Genomic DNA, 22790 nt, shown 5'->3' on the forward strand with positions numbered 1-22790 from the left:
GTTAATAAGATACTATTTAGGGTTCATTTGTTTGTAAATCTGACTGTGATGATGCAGTGCCTCACCAGACATTAACCTCACCGCACGCCACTGGTAAAGTGTCTTGCCCAAGGACACAACGGCAGTGACTAGGATGGCGGAAGCGGGGATCGAACCTGGAACACTCAGGTTGCTGGCACGGCCACTCTACTAACCGAGCTATACTGCCCCAATAGTAGTCTCTTTGTTTTGGTTGTTTCTTTATCTGTTACCTTTTTTTTTGCTGTACATTGCTTTTATTCTTTTACTTTTTTGTATAAATAATATACTGTATATAGCCCTAGTGTGTGGATGTGAGTGTGAATGTTGTCTGTCTATCTGTGTTGACCTGCGATGAGGTGGCAACTTATCCAAGGTGTACCCTGCCTTCTGCCCGACTGCAGCTGTGATAGGCTGCAGACACCTCCGTGACCCGAGGATGGACCAGTGGTAGAAAATGGTAATGTTAGGTGAATTTATAAGAAGAATCAAGGAAGAAGAAAAATATCATCAAAAAAACCCTTGACTGTTTCAACCATAACATCTTATAAGTAGACGCAGCATTGGCTGCTGTGACGTGAGAAATTCGGCCGTGAAAAAAGTGGTGATGAGGAGCCGGCGAGCAGCTGGTGTTCAGCGTTTTCCTGCTCAAATGAGCGGACTGTTGAAAATAGGAATCGGGGGATTACTTTTCACAAGTAAGATTTAACATTAACGTGCTATTGGTTGTATTTTGTGAAAATAATATTACCACAGAGTTGAGAAGGAGCCAAGATCTTCAATAGTACTGAAATCGTAGCCGCTAGCAAACAAGAGTATGACCATAATTGCTTGTCAATGAAATTAATTAAATTTAAAAATGTCATACTTGAATAACATAAAGTTGAAATAAATGATGAAGATAAGGCCCTGCCACACTTACCTGACACCTGGAATGGGGTAATTTTTGGGATTACTGTTGAACTACTAGGCTATGTGTTCACCCGGCTATGAACTATAGGTTATACTACAGGCTATATGTCCCTAAGATATATAGATATCTAATGTATTCATACATTGTTTATGTAGGATATACGGTACATATGTATATATAACCTACTCATATTGTTTCTTGAATTTAAAAATAGCTGACCGTTTTTTCCCCCCTTCTCTGGGATTATATTCCCAGTTTTGATCTCGGACGTCTGGTCACTTATAGCATATAAGAATATTATACTCCTGTTAAGAAAATTATGAATAATAAAACACGCCAAAACATGTGTACTTTATCATAGCTACACGTATGACAAAAAAACGTGTGAAAATAGGTGGTATTCAGTGAGGTAAAATGAATTAAATGCGCTGACAGTTCATTGCTCCTGCCAAATTAATTGCACTGAGTGGAGCTGATCACCACTCCAATATGGCGGCCCCGCGTCTCGTCAGCGCCAGTAGCGGTCGATGCTGCGTCTACTTATAAGATGTCTATGGTTTCAACTATTTTTCCTAAAAAAACCGCATTGAGGCTATAAAGGGTGTTTTGTTTGATTACTCGATTAGTCGAACAAATTAATCAATAGATTACTCGATTACAAAAACAATTGATAGCTGCATCCTTAAATATTAGTTTTTGACAAATTAAGTGGCATTGGTTATCTTTTATTGTCCTGTGGCACAGGTGTTGGGAATAACTGGTTTAAATTATAAAATGGTTTGTTTTCCACCAATTTTACACATTCTTAAAGCAATATCTACAAGGGAAAATAGCTACGTCATGACCAAAAACTGACCTTAGATTTACTAGTAACACCAATTGAACACGTCTGTGTTACACCCTTGCATCATATATAAAAAAATATATATGTTTTTCAGGGCTGACAAATGAGGAACATCTGCCTACCCGCGAGGCTGTCAGGGGAAGAGAAGTGAACTGATGAAGAAAGGCTCCAAATAGAGTCAAAAGGGGACATTACCAGCAGCAGTAGTGCCTTCATGTTTCTGGCTATACTGATTACTACTGGCACATCCTCCGCCAACCAGCCAGGTGCCCCACAACTTGTGCGCCTAAACACACAACCTCTATGGTATGATGCCGGTTGCGTAGGGGCGACAGAAATTTGGAGACATCTGAGCTGCAACAGATAACTTCAAAGCAGCTTATTTAACGCTCGCTAAATTTTTCATCATAGTCGCTAAATATCCTGGGGAAGGGGAGCTTTTGAAGTTGCGGTGAGAGCGGTGACGTTTCTATAATTCTTTGTCCCCTCCTACTGCCACCCCCTCCTCCTCTCAAAAAAAAGGAGTTTACATTACCTACATTTACACACAGGAGTCATTGTGATAAAAACTTTTATAACCTTTACAAACATTTCAAGAGTTAAAAAAAAGCTAATCACTTAAAACCAAATGGACAAATTAGTTTCTTATGTAAATGAAGCAAGAATAATGTGTAACAATATATTAACTCTGCTACTCAAACTGCACAAGACCGTAATAAATTACTTCAACGGAGTGTGAAAATACTTGTAACTCAAAGCATGCTCGCAATTAAAAGCATAACAAAAAGCCGAGAGACAGCTCATATCTTAAATTACGGAATGTAGGAAGTCACATATTTACAGTTTCACATCTCAACATGTCCGAAAAGAAGTAGGAAAAAGCAACTTCCCTGCACATTGTGGCCAATCAGCGTCATTTTGGCAAATAAAAATGTATCTTTGAGCGGCGCTCAAACCCACACATCAACTGTCCAATCAAAACGTATGTTTGTTTCTTGTGTAGACAAAGCAAGAAACACAATGTCTATTAATGTATCAACTTTTTGTTTTGCTCAAACGGAACAATCGTCGCCCTCTCTCCTTAGACCTACTTCCGTTCCTGTTTACAGAGCTCAGCCTTCTGGGTACTGTAGTATGTAAACTTTTAGCGACACACAGGCGTCTTTACTTTCTATTTTACATGGGTTGTCAACGTTAACGCATGTGGTTAATAAAAAAAAAAGATTGTGTTACCATCAAAAATGACGATTAATAACATTGTTTGTTTTGACCGCCGTAAGGCAGCACGCATTGCACAGGCAGTGTTCAGCGCCCTTCAAAAACTCTACATCAGTCTTTACATCAATCTGAGGTAATTAACTAGTATTGCAGCAACAAACTTTCTTATCATCGGTGCACATCAAGTTTAAAATAGCATCTCACAGCAAAACATGAACGTGAGAATGGCTTCCCTAGCATGAATGCTACATGGACAGCAAACAGAGGACAACAAACTATGCTGGCTGAGATCATCTGCGTTTACCACAGATACATTAAACCAGTGTTTTTCAACTAGTGTGCCATGAGATATTGCTTGGTGTGCAGTGGAAAATTATGCAACTTCACCTAACTGGTCCAAAAAATATTTTTTGCAAATCAATTATAATCTGCAAATAATGTGCCGTTGCTCAGTGTCTGTGCTGTATAGAGCTCGGCAGGGTAACCATGTAATACTACATATCAGTAGGTGGCAAGAGGTAGTTCATTGCTTTGTAAAAGTCGGAACGTGTCGGGTGAGACGAGGATGGTTTGTTGTGATCCCAATATGCAGACCACAGCGGGAGACAGCGTGCAGGTAAAAAGGTATGTAATGCTTAAACTAAAAATTAACAAAAGGGAAAGGAAAATGCAATGCAAAACAAAAGTAAAACTGAACTGGCTACAAAGTAAACAAAAACAGAATGCTGGACGACAGCAAAGACTTACAGCGTGTGGAGCAGAGATGACATGACGTCCACAAAGTACATCCGTACATGACATGACAATCAACAATGTCCCCACAAAGAAGGATAGAATCCGCACAACTTAAATAGTCTTGCTTGCTAACACAAAGCAGGTGCAGGCAATAGCACTTAAAGGAAGTTGTGAAGCTGCTACAGGAAAACACCAACAAAACAGGAAGATGCACTAAAATAACAGCGCAAAACAAGAACTAAAGCAAAACATCAACAAACTGGTGGAGTTTTATTTTTTAACGTTTTCTGCTGGTTGTGTGCCTCTGTATTTTTTTAATGAAAAAAACGTGCCTTTGCTCAAAAAAGGTTGAAAAAGATTGCATTAAACAACGCCTTTTCTAAATGGACAGGCACCGCACGTTGGACATTACCATCTGTTAAGATCAAAAACGGCAAGATGTTGTTCATGTCGCCAACTATCGTCATTCAAACTAAAGGTAGTTTGTACAAAAAAAGAGAACAGCACTGTCATCCGAAAAGGTAAATAAGCTCGTTTGTGTAACCAAGGTTTTGTAATTAGATAAAGCCCAGCAAAAAAGACAGACCATAACGAGGGAATCGAGTCGTTATTGACAACCATCACGTCTCTCGTCAAAAAACTGACTTGTCGTTAAGGCAACTTCTCTCACACACACACACACACTTCTGGCTTCACAAAAACAGCGCGGCAGGTCACATCTGGTTTGATTGATTGATTGAAACTTTTATTAGTAGATTGCACAGTTCAATACATATTCCGTACAATTGACCACTAAATGGTAACACCCGAATAAGTTTTTCAACTTGTTTAAGTCGGGGTCCATGTGACAAAATGAAAACTGGCTTCCTTTTGTTTCAACTAAACTAAAGAAGACTAAATGCAGATGTAAATGGTGCCCCATGTAAATCTTTTTATGGGTGTCTTTATTACATAATGCATTAATATATTGTACATCTGTACCTAGTTTGCTATATTAGTGCAGAGACTTTCAAAATGTGCACTTCATTCTTACTATACTTATTGTCATCGAGTTTTGAGCAAATAAATGAGTTGCAGTTCAGTAAAACATTTAAAAAAATTACTGTATGACATTCTGACTACCAAATTCCATTTGTATCCAAATATTGGGGTATTTTCTCTCTTAAACACATTTTACTTATGCAAGCAAATAATAAGCTGTGATTAATCATAATTAATCACAGTTCGAGAGTGTGATTAACCTGATTAAAACTATTAACCACTTTACAGCCGTAAATTATATATTTAATCAACCTTTATTTATTAAGGGTGAGACAATTAACAACAGATTCTTATTTGCAATGCCAACCGAGCAAAGGAAAGCATTCGAATGACAGATATGTTGAAGTGTGATGATAATCTCTCATGGCCACTCAAATTGTGCTATAGATTGCTCTCAACAGTTCACAAATGCTCCTAACGGGGGTAAATGTGTTGAAACATAAATTAATGTTTGATGGGGCAGCTTGGCTCGGTTGCTAGAGCAGCCGTGCCAGCAACTTGAGGGTTCCAGGTTCGATCTCCGCTTCCGCCAGCCAAGTCACTGCTGTTGTGTCCTTGGGCAAGACACTTTACCCACCTGCTCCCAGTGCCACCCACACTGGTTTAAATGTAGCTTAAAGATGTATGTAAAGTGTATGTCTCTAAACAAAAGTGCCATATAAATATATAATTCACAAGATGGACGGACACCTTTCAGGAGTAAAATAAACATACATAAAGTCTGCAACTTGTGTATGACAGATCAGACAGCAGACAATAAGGGAGCTGTAACTTTGTAACTATAATCAATTACTAGGTATTTGAATGTTACAACAACTACCAATTCGATTCAATTGCGATTCTTGGGGTGATGATTCGATTCAGAATAGATTCTCGATTTAACGCAATTCTCGATTCAAACCGATTTTACAATATATTATTTGGTATAAACAATATAATAAAACCTTTTCAAAAGGTTGTAGGTTATAAAAGCTCTTCTTGGCTGATGACATATGACACACGTATACACTACCGTTCAAAAGTTTGGGGTCACATTGAAATGTCCTTGTTTTTGAAGGAAAAGCACTGTACTTTTCAATGAAGATAACTTTAAACTAGTCTTAACTTTAAAGAAATACACTCTATACATTGCTAATGTGGTAAATGACTATTCTAGCTGCAAATGTATGGTTTTTGGTGCAATATATACATAGGTGTATAGAGGACCATTTCCAGCAACTATCACTCCAGTGTTCTAATGGTACAATGTGTTTGCTCATTGGCTCAGAAGGCTAATTGATGATTAGAAAACCCTTGTGCAATCATGTTCACACATCTGAAAACAGTTTAGCTCGTTACAGAAGCTACAAAACTGACCTTCCTTTGAGCAGATTGAGTTTCTGGAGCATCACATTTGTGGGGTCAATTAAACACTCAAAATGGCCAGAAAAAGAGCACTTTCATCTGAAACTCGACAGTCTATTCTTGTTCTTAGAAATGAAGGCTATTCCACAAAATTGTTTGGGTGACCCCAAACTTTTTAACGATAGTGTATATGCCAAAAAAAAAATTTAAATTATGAATCTATTTTTAATTGGGATAAATGAGAATCGCGATTCAGGTGTGAATAAAGCTTTTTCAAAACCCCTATTAATTACGATTATTATAGATGGATGAGTTACAATGAAATAAAACGATACAGTAATTTGACAATGAGCTCTGAGTATGTAATTTTACGACCTTATAGCTTTGTTTCCATTGCAGTTTTTTGCATTTTAAAAAGCGATATTTCAAAAATTTCAACAATGTACATTTGTGACTAATATGTGTTTCCATTAAAGGCCGTTTTGCGTCACGAGCCGTAATTTTCGTAAAATCTCGTCCTGCGAGACTCCTCTTTAAGAAAGGTGGACGCTTTGCGATTCCATGGTTTTGGACCTGTGATTACAATTGCAGCCACTGCTGTTGCCGTGATTGTCAATAGAAGACGAAGGCAGGTCGCTTTCAGGCAACATCCAATGACACACACCTGTTGTTGATTTTGGACTGACTGGCGGTTGCAGGAGCACCACGATCGTGGAACAGAGACACGCTGCAGGCGTACACTCACACATGAATCCAAGAAAAATACACGCCACACACACATACCACCCCTAATCCTACACCTTCAACGCCTCACCCCATGTGGTATGATGGACAAAGCAGTGCCCGTAATGGCTGGCAGCTTTGGGCCGGATGCTCACCCCTTGTTGCAAGTCTCAAGTTGTACGTTGTAATATGCATATGTGCTTTGCTATGGAGTTTTTTTTACCCCACTCCAGACTGGGCCCCCTCAGGAGCCCCCTCTGAGATTGAATTTTTTTTACTCATCTTCCCCCAAACGTCTAAATTTTTCCCACTTTTACGGGGCATCTTGTGGCGACCCATCAGCGTCCCTGTTCTGTAACCCTGTACCCTCTTTGTTTGTCTACACTTGAACGAGTTTGTGCAGAAAAAAATGTTGTTGTACTTGTGCAAAGACCATAAAAATACAACCATCTTATTACACATGGCAGGGGTCACAAATAAGGGATTTTTGGAAGCGAATTGTGAACGAGGAATTCACGGACACGACATGTCCGGAGTTTAGGTGCCTTGTAAATGCGAAAAAGTGTTTCCATTATGCTTTTGCGGCACACTTCCATATCGAAACGTCTGAAAAACCACCTCATGAGAGTGTAAAAATGTTTTACCGATATTTGACGAGTTTTTCGAAAAATGGGTGTTTCCATTACCAGTTTCTTATTGCAATATTTAGGTTTTGCGCATTTCTAAGGGCAATGGAAACACAGCTTATGTCTACTTAAATCTGTGTAGGAACAAAGAAGTAAAACATCAATTTGTTTTCAAATTTTTTGCAAAACTGGGCTTTTTTAGGTTAGAGTTACAAAGAACACCTAAAACATTGATAACCAATTCATAAAATCACAAGTTGATTAAATGTTTTTGGAAGAAAAAAAATCGAATTATTGCAACTTTCAGAAAAAGGTGCCGTAAATTCATGCATTTTAGGCTGCACAATCACACAAAAAAGCCCACAGTATCTGGAAGGACTGATAATTACATCATGTAATAGTCACATACTGTACAAATGTTTTAAAATGTATATAATCATATAACTAAATAATGTAATAAACAGTCTACTTTTGTAATGCATTCATGGAAAACAGTATAGTAAGTGGACAATATTTCAGCATACTTATACAGCTACTGTTTCCTTGGAGTGGATTTGAATGAAATGTGAGTGATATGAAGTGATATGATGATATGAAGGGTGAGAACAGGGTGTCCCTGCAGGGAGGAAGCAGACAGAGACGTGGGAGACACCAGAAAGAGGCTGGCGGGGGTAGACGGCATGGCACCGATGACTGGAAGGTGGCGGGTGGTTGTGAGTGTATGTGGGTGGGTGGGGCAGAGACAGGGCAAGACAGGGCGAGTAGCAAGTAAAGAGCAGTGCCAGAGGCAACAAAAGCGGCTGGCAGCGACTGGTACACCAGTCAAGCACGGTGCTACCATCGTCTGTCTCTCTCACTGTAGTTCCAGACTTGCTCCTCTGGCCTATATGCTGGCAGAGGCCCCTGAGCAGGACCCCCTTGTTACCACAAAGGATAGCTCACACTGAGCAGTGTGCCAGGGCCAGCTGATTTGGGCGAGGTGAGTCAGAACCTCTTAACGTAACTGGTGTGCCCCGTCCGTGCACATGTGTACATAAATGTTATACAAATCTCTCTCTCTCTCTCCCTTCTTTTGCTCACTGCCCTCCCAACCCTGCCAGCACTCCCTTTCCTCTCATCCAGATAAAATCCTTTCAGACACAAATTTCAATTATTCACCTCATCCAAATAATGCCATGTGACAAGAATTATCCCTACTGTAATAATCCACTTAACTGGGAAAGGGCAGCTCATCAAAAAGAGAAAGGAGAGAAGGGGCTGCAAGTGTGTGTTGGTGGGGGTAGGAAGTGGGATGTGTGTGTGTATGTGGGTGTGTACTTGTCAACCAGTCTCGAATCAGAACCCTCCTAACAAGAATTCCTTCCCTTTTTGAGGAGGCAGTCTTGAAGCGCAATGGGATGATGAAATTGAAGTAAATTGAAAGAAAGCCTGAGAGAATGCTCCCACAATCAATAACCCCAGGATTAAATTAGCCTTGGCATGACGTGAGGGGGGGTTGAGAGTGATGGTGAATGACATTGAGACATGTTGGTTGAACAGTCCACTACTCCCAAACCTGGACGTTATCCTACTGTATATGCCGGTACAGTACAAGGACATTTCCAGTACTCTATGTGGCGTCTTCCTTCAACTACCACTCCCAATTTTCCATCATTGTCCTCACTTTTTTTTTTTTTTTTACACACATTGATACTGAAAAGAAACAATACATCTTTAAATTTGGCCAACTTTGTATGTGTGCAGAACTTGCAATATACTAAATTGTACTATAATGCAGTCAACGCCGTCAAAGTGGTCATTTATATATGTAAACTATAAAGTTATAAAAAAACAACATAATACATGTAATATAAAATAAATGTAACTGAAAGTTCAATAAAAAAAAATTAAGAATGTCTCACTACCCACCCCTCTGATTAAAAATACAAAATGATTCCACTTGGATAGTGGCAAAGGTAGCTTTGTACACTTCAAGAAACACAGACGTCATCAAAGCTCACCTTTGTTTAGTTACTCTAATTTTATTTGTATATATTTTTGAGTGCTTTTTCCTGTATTTTATGGCGCTACTTGCTGCTTGAATTTGAATTTTCTTGAAGGAACTTTCCCAAAGGATTAAAAAAAGTTTAGTTTTATCTATCTACTGTATTTTCCAGACCATAGAACTCACCGGTATATAAGACGCATCCACTAAATTTTAGAAGAAAATCTATTTTTTTCATATATATCCGCAACGGATTTTAAATCACAGATATATTCGTTGCAATATTATTTACACAGAAAGATTCTGTAAATGTTCATTTACATCCTCAATTGTTTCCAAACGGTGTCTGCAACACAGCAGTAAAACGGCTGATCAAACACAACAGAGTTCATCGTCATTAAGCTAAAGTTAAAGTACCAATGATTGTCACACACACACTAGGTGTGGTGAAATTTGTCCTCAGCATTTGACCCATCCTCTTGTTCACCCCCTGGGAGGTGAGGGGAGAAGTGGGCAGTAGCAGTGGCCGCGCCCGGGAATCAGTTTTGGTGATTTAACCCCCAATTCCAACCATTGCTGCTGAGTGCCAAGCAGGGAGGTAATGGGTCCCATTTTTATAGTCTTTGGTATGACATGAACCCACAAGCTGCGGAAGCGAGCTCTCCAATCAGCTAAACCAGGGGTGCCCACACTTTTTCTGCAGGCGAGCTACTTTTCAATTGACCAAGTCGAGGTGATCTACCTCATTCATATATATAATTTATATTTAGTTATTTATGAAATAGAAGTTTTATAGATTCCTTTCTTTCATGAAGACAAGAATATAAGTTGGTGTATTACTTGATTTTGATGACTTGCATTGATTGGAATCAGACAGCAGTGCTGATAACGTCCGCATTTTCAAATGGAGGAGAAAAAAGTCCTCCTTTCTGTCCGATACCACATGAAAGTGGTTGGTTTTTGGCATCTTATTTGTCCAGCTTCCATACTTGTTTGTATACACTTCACAAGCAATACATTGGCGGCAAACTCCGTAGCTTGCTGGCTTGTGCACGCCAGCTTTCTAAAACTTATTTTGTTAGCGCAGGCAAGATGAAGCAGCGCTTTTATTGTGAAGACAGGAACTCCGCAGTCGGTCTTTAGAGTTTTGACGGCATGTATGGCGCGCGAGTCTGTTGAAATAAAAAGGGTTTCTCGCCTTCCTGTTGGTCATTTTTACTAATAATGAGCTTGCAGCAGCCAGCGTCATCTCAGAAGACCCCCGGGTGTCGTGAATGTCAATCAAGTGACGAAAGTTATGTCTTGGTGAAGATTGATGATCGCTAATTTTTTTAGGTCTAGTTTTTTAATGACTGGCTGAGTTACGACTGACACATGCTCCGCGATCAACCGGTAGCTCGCGATCGACCGGTAGCTCGCGATCGACCGGTAGCTCGCGATCGACGTAATGGGTACCCCCGAGCTAAACAAACTCAAACCCTCCACGGTGACGTTTTGGTGAATTTACTGAGGAATTTGTAAAACAGAAACAATACAAAAATAAAGCCGTTGTAAATTAATAACACTAACACTGACACTCGTAAACGTGTTAGCATATTAGCTAATGCTAACCGTGCTAGCGTCATTACAATAGCATGCACAAATATGCCTAAAAACACTCCTACAGACATCACACATGGGACGGTTTAGTAAGTATAAACAGTTTTAGTTATACTGTAAAACTTCTAAACCTTGCTGGGGGTTATGAACGAAGAATCCATACAAGTGGGAACGCTATGGACAACTAGAAGAATGGATGGCACTCTACTTCCGGTTGAAAGCAAAATGGAAGTACACTGCTGCATCTACAATGAGCAAACTCGTCCAAAAGATGGTGCCATAGCACAAACAAAACACCTTCTTAGACTTAGACTTCATTTTTATTGTCATTCAAATCTGAACTTCTCAGTGTATCTGCTTGTTTTTTGTTTTTTTTAAACTATTTGTATTATGGCCGTCTGCAAATAAATATCCATAAATTAGCCGCACAATTTTACGAGCCGCAGGGTTCAGAGTGTAGGAAAAAAGTAGCGGCTTACAGTCTGGAATTTCACGGTATCTATCAATCTTTCTTTAAGCATTCACACACAGCACCAACATTTTGAAACGGGGCTAAGAAGCCAATTTTAAAAGGTAATTGATTGGATTTGAGTTATCGAATTTGATCAAATCTTGAAAATGGGTTGTTCACGAAGGTCCTGAGTAGTCGTGAGTTCAATCCCGGGCTCGGGATCTTTCTGTGTGGAGTTTGCATGTCCTCCCCGTGACTGCGTGGGTTCCCTCCGGGTACTCCGGCTTCCTCCCACCTCCAAAGACATGCACCTGGGGATAGGTTGATTGGCAACACTAAATTGGCCCTAGTGTGTGAATGTGAGTGTGAATGTTGTCTGTCTATCTGTGTTGGCCCTGCGATGAGGTGGCGCCTTGTCCAGGGTGTACCCCGCCTTCCGCCCGATTGTAGCTGAGATAGGCTCCAGCGCCCCCCGCGACCCCGAAGGGAATAAGCGGTAGAAAATGGATGGATGGATGGGTTGTTCAAAAGTGAAAGAAGGATTCTGAAAACAAATTAGATTACTGAATTCAATTCTTGTTTTAATCTGGATCAAACCTCCAGTTTGTGTTGTTCAAAATATTTCAGCAGGATTTGGATAACTTCGATAACATTTTTTATAAATAAATTAAAAAATCATCCTGATCCTAACAGGGGGTAGAATTTCAAGATGGATTTCAGGAAGAAAATGTAGTAAAACTTTAAAATTGGTCAGGTAAGAAATTTGTCTCATTTAGGGACACTTGACTTACTTAAGGTTTGCGTGTACTAAAACATGTGCAAACCTGATAGCACACGCAAAGCTGATCTACTAAACGTGTGCAAAGTGGATTGTGTCTTTTAAGTGAGCAGAATAAGGCGTGCAATCCATTTTGTGCCTCTGTCTTCATTAATATGCAAAATATTGTGATTGTGATACAATGCTATTTATCATCACTCAACGTTTGCAAGTACTATTTTGCGTTTTATTTAGCAAGTGTCAGAAGGACGCGCAAACTGCCACCACCCACGGCTACAGGATGAGTACTCGCGCTGCAAAGATAGGCGATAGACAGACGAGAATCATCCGTCCTGCGTGTGTGTGTCAACATTTTGTCACAAGCGTGGATGCAGCTTTAGCAGCGTGACCCAGAGCTGCAGCAGACGAGATGCAGACAGTGAGTAAAGATAATATTGTTCAATAAACAAAAGAAAACGCACTCGCAAGGGAGTGGGAGAACACGCAACTCTGAGTAGAAAAAGGAACAAAAGACGGCGAGTGTAGCTAATTAGGGGAAAAGACATGTAACTTATTTTCTTTAAGGCAATATGCGAAGCAGAACAAATGCAAAGCAGCGCAAAGATCCGACACTGACTGAAATAGGAGACTAATTGGCAACTGGGTACAGGTGTGTCTCGGTTGCCAATCAAGGACAGGTGTGGGAGCCAGTACTCAGTGGACAGACAGTGGAAGTGAAACTACAATATAAGAGTACTGAACAGGAAGTTAAACACCACACAAAAGGGGGAAAAAAGTCCATTACAGTCACAAGAATGTGAAATATTTTGGACAGTCAGAAAAGAAAAAAAATTTGACATATACTCTATTCAGCAACATCATTTTATAATTTGTATAGCTGCTAGAGAACTTAGGGGGCTAATTACAACTTGTCAATCTTTATGTATGCATTTTTTTGCATCTTGAGCGGAGTAATGTGAAGCGCACCTCCAGCTGTAAAAAAATGTTTAAATAATATTTTTTTTAAAAGTGGTGCCATTGTAGATGCAATGCACAACTGCTTTTAAAATTCCCATAAAAAGTGGTACATGTCTCCTGCATGTTTGAAAACATAACAAAACGCCACATGTAGGAGCATGATAACATGTAAACAGTAAATGAGAGTTGTCGCTGTGGTGATGGCTCATATAGAACACGCAAAATCATTTAAATAAGGCGGTCTGCACCACTTTACAATTGTACACACAGTCTTACTAAATCGTATGCAACGCGCCCACTAATAGTACATGCTATTTTATAGATTACACACACCGTTTACCGCGTGGTGTTCTGATTTTAGTAAATCAGGCCCTTAGTGTATATACCTTTTTTTTTCTCTACTTGACTTGTTTAATTGTTGCAGTGATAAAGTAAATATAGTGGACATTGGCTACCAATTAGGGTCAAGTCAAAATAAATTCTGGTCCCCTCAGATGAGGATGAACCCTGAACATTCTTTATTTTGTAACTATTAGACATTTAGCCTTTTTATTTAAGACGTTTCCCAAATATCAACAATGTATTTGTTAATGTATATCCGATTTGTATTTGTTGTGGCTCAAATGAGGGGTCATAAAAGAAATGATGACTGGAAGTGGATGTTTGTTATTTGTGTGTTTTGTCTCAAAATAAAAAACACATTAACCCCATGTTGGCTCTTCTACCTGTTGTTATTTACATAGCTCTGGCCCACATTGTGATATGTTGTCCCGTTTAGAGCACTGGTCATACGGATTTGGTAATCTTGAAAACTGCATCTGCATCAGATTGATCCAATCCAGTGTTGCTTTGAAAAAAGGCATAAAAGTAAGAGATTACCTGATCCTGGGTAGCAAAAAAATTGTTTTTTCAAATACAGATAATTTTCATCCAGATTAAATGTTTTAAACTACTGGCCAGAGGTGATAAAGGAAAGGTAAAAATATAATCAATCTATCTGTGGCAGCATAGAAGAACGTTATTTACAAGTTTCACTTTTGCATTGCACATAAGGGACCCTCGATTAAAGTTTGAAACAGAGGCCGTTACTAGTTTTTAAAGACAGGGGAGACGAAACCCCCAGCAGATGCACTAATAATAATATAATCGTCATAATAATGATGTATAATTATGATTTATATTACCCATTGATAATAATCTTATTTTTATCAGCTCATCTCCACTTTCCACTCTGAACTAAAAGGAAACTTGACATATTTGTAATCATATTTAAGTGAATATTGAAAGGTTATATGACTATTCAAAATCACTTTTTATTGAATTTGTTGGCAATTTTGTCGAAAAAAAGAAAAAATCTTAATTAAACAAAACCAAATGATTTAAGGGTGTTTATAAATGTTCTAGTTATGTTAATCCCATCTTTATCAAGTCAAAAAAAACCTAATTAGGTTTTTAAATAATTTTTCACAAAGCTGGTTTCAACCAAATTCCCAGCAATAATTTTAGTGCATGTGAACATACTGTACCAACTGTGTAATAGGCGGCAGCATTAGGTTTAGAGTGGAATGGTGGCTTCAAGAGTCTTGTGTATGGGGGCTCAAAATGCGGTGCTACGTATTTCCATATGCTTCAAGATTTAATACAATATTAACTTTTTTTTTTATAAATGATAAACTTTGCAGGAACTTGGAACCTAAAACATGTGTGTTTCTATTTGGATGGAGAAAAGCAAGCCACAGGTAAATGGTGCATGTTTTATTAAAAGTTTTAAACATTATCATTACAGCTAAAAGTATAGACCATTACACATGATATACATTATAATGGACTATTTTCACCATTTAAAGATGATACATTGTGGCCCTACTAATTGCTGAAACGCTGAAAGTCATTAAATTCCTTAAATACAAGCATTATGTGTTTCACTCTTTGCAAACTACAGCTGGCCAGTGAATGATTTGTTTGCTGTTTTAAAAGTTTTACACTCAAGAGATTTTAAAAGGTACATGATTAAAAATCATGACATGCAGCCTAATTAACAATATTACTCCCATTATTTATGAAAATATATTCAGCGCATTATGTTTTCTTGATTACATGAGATGAAAATAAATATCTAATACCAAGCGTTAATACACACTTGCATTAAGTAGATATTGTGAATTACTTTGAAATATTTTAGTCCTCATTGCCTTATCATTTAGGTAGTTTTATTATAATTAAATGTTCCCTTCTTACCAGTGCTTCTCTGGCAGGAGCTGGTGCACCATCATTCCCAGGAGAAGGGGCCGCCTAAGAAGATAGAAAAGAAGTGGTATTAGAGAGCCATCTGCTGGATGGCAGATTTAATAACATACTAGTCATGTTTGATGATAATTAACCAAAGGAAAAGCTTACAATATGAACATCTGAGCAAATAAAAAATAAAAATCCACACACTAGAAGAACATTGACAGTTAACTTTTCTCCCCCCAAATAATCTGTACAGTATATATTTTAACATACTGACAAAACATTTTAACATTGTCATAATTCTATTTATTTACCTTCAAAATCAAGTTTAAAACTTTCCTACCATCCTTAAGGAGTTGGAAATTGCAGATTTAAATGAATAAATACTCGAAATTATTGTATTACGCTAAATTGTCATACTAATTTAAGGGCATTTACAGATCCTGTGAGGGTATTAGAGCAGCAATACTCACACTACAGCACAAAATTAATCCAAAAAAAGAGGGATTATATATATATATATATATATATATATATATATATATATATATATATATATATATATATATATATATATATATATATATATATATATATATATTAACCAGACGAGTACTGTGGATGTGTATATGTGCAGATGGTAATGTATTATTTCAATAATATCAATAAATGATATACAAACCCCAAAACCAGAGAAGTTGGCAGTTTGTGTAAATCGTAAATAAAAACAGAATACAATGATTTGCAAATCCTTTTCAACCTATATTCAATTGAATAGACTGCAAAGACAAGATACTTAACCTTTGAACTGGAAATCTTTGTTATTTTTTGGCAAATATTAGCTCATTTGGAATTTGATGCCTGCAACCTGTTTCAAAAAAGCTGGCACAAGTGGCAAAAAAGACTAAGAAAGTTGAGGAATGACTTGAGAAATCACTGCACGTACCATTGAATGCCCGTGACCTTCGATCCCTCAGGCGGTACTACATCAAAAACCGACATCAGTGTGTAAAGGGTATCCCCACATGGGCTCAGGAACACTTCAGAAAACCTCTGTCAGTAACTACAGTTTGTCGCTACATCTGTAAGTACAAGTTAAAACTCTACTAAGCAAAGCCAAAGCCATTTATCAACAACACCCAGAAATGCCGCCGGCTTCGCTGGGTCCGAGCTCATCTAAGATGGACTGATGCAAAGTGGAAAAGTGTTCGGTGGTCTGACGAGTCCACATTTCAAATTGTTTTTGGAAACTGTGGACGTTGTGTCCTCTGGAAAAAAAGAGGAAAAGAACCCTCCGGATTGTTATGGGCGCAAAGTTCAAAAGCCAGTTTCTGTGATGGTATGGGGGTGTATTAGTGCCAAAAACATGGGTAACTTACACATCTGTGAAGGCACCATTAATGCTGAAAGGTACATACAGGTTTTGGAGCAACATATGTTGCCATTTAAGCAACTTTATCATGGACGCCCCTGCTTATTTCAGCAAGACAATGCGAAGCCACGTGTTACAACAACGTGGCATCATAGTAAAAGAGTGCGGGTACTAGACTGGCCTGCCTGTAGTCCAGACCTGTTTCCCATTAAAAATGTGTGGCGCAATATGAAGCCTAAAATACCACAACAGAGACCGCGTACTGTTGAACAACTTAAGCTGTACATCAAGCAAGAATGAGAAATAATTCCACCTGAAAAGCTTCAAAAATTGGTCTCCTCAGTTCCCAAACATTTACTGACTGTTGTTAAAAGGAAAGGCCACGTAACACAGTAGTAAAAATGCCCCTGTGCCAACTCTTTTGCAATGTGTTGCTGCCATTAAATTCTAAGGTAACGATTATTTGCAAAAAAAACAAACAAGTTTCTCAGTTTGAACATTAAATATATTGTGTTTTCAGTTTATTCAACTGAATATAAGTTTAAAAGGATTTGCAAATGATTGTATTCTGTTTTTATTAACGAATTACACAACGTGCCAACTTCACTGGTTTTGGGTTTTGTAGTTTACTGAGTCTATGATTATCCATGATTAATGCAAATACAAGTATGATTAATCTGATTAAAATATTTAATCATTTGGCAGCACTAATTATTATAAACTACTGGATTGTTAAAATTATGTTTGAGGTGCAAGTGTATATCAATAATATTTTAAGTGCCAGCAATCGGAGGGTTGCTGGTTACTGGGGTTCAATCCCCACCTTCTACCATCCTAGTCACGTCCGTTGTGTCCTTGGGCAAGACACTTCACCCTTGCTCCTGATGGCTGCTGGTTAGCGCCTTGCATGGCAGCTCCCGCCATCAGTGTGTGAATGTGTGTGTGAATGGGTGAATGTGGAAATACTGTTAAAGCGCTTTGAGTACCTTGAAGGTAGAAAAGCGCTATACAAGTATAACCCATTTATCATTTATATTTACAACAAGTCACAAATTAAGGTGTACTTACTTAATTACAATTCTTATACAAAAATTGAAAGTTATGTGTTAAGTACTTGAAACTGTACCTGCCCCCTCACAATTTCTATTTTCCTCAAATATGTGTTGAAGTTTTCAATTGCCAATGTTTTTACCCCTCTTTTAAGAAGAATCCTTGACAAGTTTTCTATTATGTATCATGTTAAATGATATCTGTGGCGTTTAGTACCTTTTTTGTTTGCTCTTGTATTTACACTTTTTTGTCGGCACAGCTGTCAAGGGGAAATTTCACAAATCCCACTGCTTTGGTGTTGTGTTATTACAATAAAGTCTATAATATTCTCTTCTAAGCACATTTGAAGAAGTCTCGAGCAAATATGCCTTTATGCACGTAAATACAGTAAAGGGTTATCTTATGAAGAAAAGCGAAAGTCATACATTTAAGCATTGATATGCGTTTACCTTTCAAAAATGATAGGTGACCATTTAAATTAGATTAGATTAGTTTATTTCAAAGGAGACAATGCAATTTCATAAAACACATGGTTAAAAAAGCCAGAATTAGCCAGAAGGCTAGTTTTCATCTGTAGTCCCTTGGCCATGATGCAAAAAAGGCAGTAAAATTAAAATTTAAAAGAAAGAGAGAGAAAAAAAACAAAAAAACACACAATACATGTACAATATGATAAAAAATAAAATACAACATCACAACGTAACGTTTATCTTAGCATCAAAACAGGCTCATCTTTTAGTGCTGGCAGCTGTAGGCGTTGATAAGCCACATTTTAAATTTTTTTGTGAAGGCCTTATAAGTTGTGACCAATTGAACCTCCTCAGGTACTGAGTTCCACACATTTGCACTCCTCACTAGGCCGACTTACTGAAAGTGCTCCTGCGCAGAGGAATATAACAGTCACCTCTGACAGAGCCTCGAGTGACACGCTCACGGCTGTTTCTTTGGCTGATGAACTCTGCCAGAGGATCTGGAGCCAATTCATGCAGTACTTTATAGGTCACTTTTAAGTCTGCAAATGTGTGAAGACTCTCCCTGTTTAAAATACTGTATTTTTTTTAAGAATGGCACAGTGATGATAGTGCCTAGTTTTTTTTTATCCATAACCTTAATTGCTTGTTTGTACAAGATTCCCAATGTTTTTTGTTGTTGTTGTTTTTTTAACTCTGACCAGCCTGAGACCAGCCGGTAAGGCAATAGTTGAAATGGCTGAAAATAATTGAATGCAAATACAAGTTTGCAGCTTCAGTTGACATTTCATTTCGAATTGCATGAAAATTAGCGAGATTAAACTTGATTATTTTACACAATTTGCCAATATGGGCTTTAAAGGAAAGCTCTGAATCTATTATTAACCCAAGATATATTTATATTGGCTGACAATTTGTATCCTTTCTCCATTACTGTGTATGTCGGGGTCAGATGATACCTTTTTTGTTTTAGTTACATACATGCCTACAGTTGTAACATAGGACATTGTTTTAGTGAGTTTAGCAGCAACAATGTCTTTGGTGTGACCACGAAGGAAGAAAACCGTGTCGTCTGCATACATTAAGCATTCAGCTTCAGAACAAACAGTGGGCAAATCATTAATATAGAGGCTAAATAAAAGGGGGCCTAATATTAACCTGACATGACATTTTAGCACGACGGAACAAATGTTTAAAGGCCAGTAATGACTCAAACTTTTTGTCGAGCTCTTCTTTATGTCCTATGTTAAATGAAAAAGTTATCAATTTAGATCATGTGTGTCAATAACCCATAGGTCATTTGGAAGGTTCATTTTTGAAAAATGATATTGTTTTCAAAACGCCATTTGGCCAATTTGTGACACATTCATTTGCCATTGTAAGCAAATAAACCAACTTGTGCTGTGACACATATAAGTTATGAGTACCATGTGGAAAAAGTCCATCTGTTCTATCAAATAGTCAACTTTTGAACCATGACTGCTTCCATCTAAGCTAACTCCCATGCTATGTAGCTATTGTGCTAGCATCAACATCTAAACAACAGCAAGAAAGGCTAAAGCTACAACATTCAAATCAAACCGTTTAAGTTATGAGACTGTATTGTCTCTACTAGATATCAAGATGATATTGACATCAACATAAGAATGTTTTGACCTGTGGATCGGACTGGTCGGCGGATGACATCTTGTTAGCATTGAAGCTTGTTGGTCCGATGGATCAAGTTCGATTGCTTCTGTCTGAGCACAAGTACTACACTACTACTCTTGATTTTAGCCAAAAAAGGCCGATAATGACCTCGTGGATAATTAATTGAAGACACTTTCACTGTACTACATAATATTTAAATATATATACTTTAAACTGATTGATATGTAAACGTATATACTGATATGCGTGTTCTTCGGATTGCCATTCTGTAGTGCTACAACTACATTACCCGTCGTCTCTTTCGCCACCGTTGTTCCGTATTCGAAACTGCTAAACGCAAAAGACTAACCAGGATTCGCCATGCCTTCGTCTGTGTTGTGTTATTAAAAATACACTTTTACATATTATTACCATTATACCATCATACCATCTACGTATTCTTCGGATACAGTTTGAGCGTTCCGTGATTGCCAGTCTGTAGTACTACAACTACATTACCCGTCGTCCCTTTCGCCACTGTTGTTCCGTATTCGAAACTGATAAACGCAAAAGACTAACCGGGATTCGCCTTGCCTTCTTCTGCGTTGTCTTATTAAAAAATACACTTTTACACATTATTTTATAATGGCGGACCAGAAGCCGTGTAAGGTGTGCAACTTTTCCCGACAGAAGTCATACGGTTTGGTCGTCCCTTCTCTCGAGGAACTGAAGACTAAAGGTGAGACTATTGACGTGTTATTAAACATTACTTTGAAGATGCTCAACTTGATAACAATGCTTGCGTATGAAAATGCATACACGCCAGGAAAATACATGTTAAATAATCAAATTATGTTTGGACTCTTGAATAATGCTTTATAGTCTGATTAAGTCATCTAAATTCCTTATTTCGTGATGTAAAGGGTGCACAAACGTGCTTAATCACATTTTATTAGTCGCCCCAGCTGTAGTGGTCATGTGACCATGAGTGATAGAACACTTCGTCTTGCAACATCTTCAACACGTTCAAACTTGCAGCATGAAATCAGAACTTTTTGTCAGCTCATTCCTTACATGCTCGTCACCAGGCGTTGCCCTGATCACTAGCTTCACTTGGTTTGGGTCAGCTAAATATTATAACAATGCTACCATTGGAAATAAACAACATTAGCAGGGACAAGGGGTAATTGGAAAATGGGTGGATGAATTATTATTCATCTGATTAAAAAAAAAAAAAAAAAAAGCAATAAAAATGTACTGAAAATCCCAGAAATGTCTCTGGCAATGCATTTCAGGCAGTTTGTCCAAGCAGATTGGAAGTGACAGGTTGCAGGTTAGTGACAGGTTGCAGGTTAGAGATGGGGTTTATGGCTCTTTGAAGGGCTCTTGAGAAGAGTCGCTCGAAAGACTGGCTCATAGAATCAGAATCAGAATTAATAATACTTTAATAATCCCTGAGGAGAAATTAAGATTTTCAACACAATCCCATTCAAGAGCAGACATACATTACAGGGAGACAGAACAGGATTGCTGACGGGTCTGCCAAATTCCGGTGCCCCTTACAAAAAAGGTGAGAAACAGGTAAATGCTGAGGGGCGGGGGGGAGTTCCACGCCATCGTCGGCTGGGGTCGGAGGAAGCATGGCCAGAGATAGGAGCAGACCCAACAAAGCAACTAACCTACTCAGTGGCCTAGTGGTTAGAGTGTCCGCCCTGAGATCGGTAGGTCTTGACCAAAGACTATAAAAATGGGACCCATTACCTCCCTGCTTGACACTCAGCATCAAGGGTTGGAATTGGGGGTTAAATCACCAAAAATGATTCCCAGGCGCGGCGGCCGATGCTGCTCACTGCTCCCCTCACCTCCCACGGGGTGATAAAAGGTCATGGGTCAAATGCAGAGAATAATGTTGCCACTCCTAGTGTGTGTGTGAAATCATGGGTATTTTAACTTTAACTTTTAAGAGAGCCGACTCCGCCCTCGGCCGCCCACCAACTCTCGGCCAGCGTCCAGTCCGCATGGATGAGCGAGGATACGTCCAAGGAGACTGAGGTGTCCGATTCCTGCTCATTCAGCCAAGACACTGTGAAGCTTGTCCGTCCCGGCGCTCAGCGCCAGCTCCGCAGCCCTGTCTCTTCATCCGCATCTCCTCCAGTCTCTCCAAACGGACTCTGGTGTGACAAAGACCCAGCAGCTGGTCTCCATGGCCAAAAGGCTCCCGGGAGGCAGATCCAGAAGTTCACAAAAAAGCACCGCTGGAGTCACAAAAGTGCCACCCCTTGTCACACAGTCCCAAAGTGTCCCGAACCAAAAGGCAAAAAACCCCACATGAAAACAAGAGGGAAACATCAGGAACTGAGCCACGACAGCGGCGCCATCTTGGAAAAGTAGTTAATAGTTATTTTGTTTTCCATCAAGGGCACAAACACTGGAAGCACCTATAAAATCAGAATCAGCTTTAATGGCCAAGTATGTTTAAGACACAAGAAATTTGACTTGGTAGACTGTGCTCTCTTTGTTCAATGCAAGAAACAAAAGAAAAACACATCAATTACGAGAGCACAGTACCAGGGCGGCCATCCGCGGTGCCGTCTGGTATGAAAACAAGAGGGAAACATTAAAGGACATAAAAGACATTAAAGGAGCACAGAGTTGATGCAACCAGCTGCCACTTGCACTATTTCTGCATACAGCTACAAAACTACAACACAATGAAAAACAATTAAAAAAAAATAGCAATAAATAATACATATTGCAGTACGGCCAGAGACAGGAACAGACCCAACAAAGCAACCATGAGAGGCGA

At 38.8% G+C, this 22790-nt stretch overlaps 2 protein-coding genes across 5 annotated transcripts in view; one reads left to right on the forward strand and one right to left on the reverse strand.

The window, feature by feature from the left end:
• The window catches only part of pex14 (peroxisomal biogenesis factor 14), a 115418-nt gene extending 95155 nt beyond the window's left edge, over positions 1-20263 (reverse strand). For 2 of the 3 annotated variants that reach the window (XM_062054342.1, XM_062054343.1), the window contains exons 1-2: positions 20012-20262; positions 15470-15523 (exon numbers count right to left, since the gene is read on the reverse strand). In XM_062054342.1, the coding sequence (XP_061910326.1) occupies positions 15470-15523; positions 20012-20041 (84 nt within the window). In that variant the 5' untranslated portion in view covers positions 20042-20262. Of the gene's footprint in view, positions 1-15469; positions 15524-20011 lie in introns of all 3 variants that reach the window. The other variant, XM_062054341.1, reaches the window with a different exon arrangement.
• Positions 20264-20400: 137 nt separating this feature from the next.
• The window catches only part of dffa (DNA fragmentation factor, alpha polypeptide), a 64053-nt gene continuing 61663 nt past the window's right edge, over positions 20401-22790 (forward strand). The window contains exon 1 of one of the 2 annotated variants that reach the window (XM_062054345.1): positions 20401-20723. In XM_062054345.1, coding sequence (XP_061910329.1) covers positions 20630-20723 — 94 coding nt within the window. In that variant the 5' untranslated portion in view covers positions 20401-20629. The remainder of the gene's footprint in view (positions 20724-22790) is intronic. The other variant, XM_062054344.1, reaches the window with a different exon arrangement.

Source organism: Entelurus aequoreus, linkage group LG07 (genome assembly GCF_033978785.1).
Source record: "Entelurus aequoreus isolate RoL-2023_Sb linkage group LG07, RoL_Eaeq_v1.1, whole genome shotgun sequence".
Classification (NCBI taxonomy): domain Eukaryota; kingdom Metazoa; phylum Chordata; class Actinopteri; order Syngnathiformes; family Syngnathidae; genus Entelurus; species Entelurus aequoreus.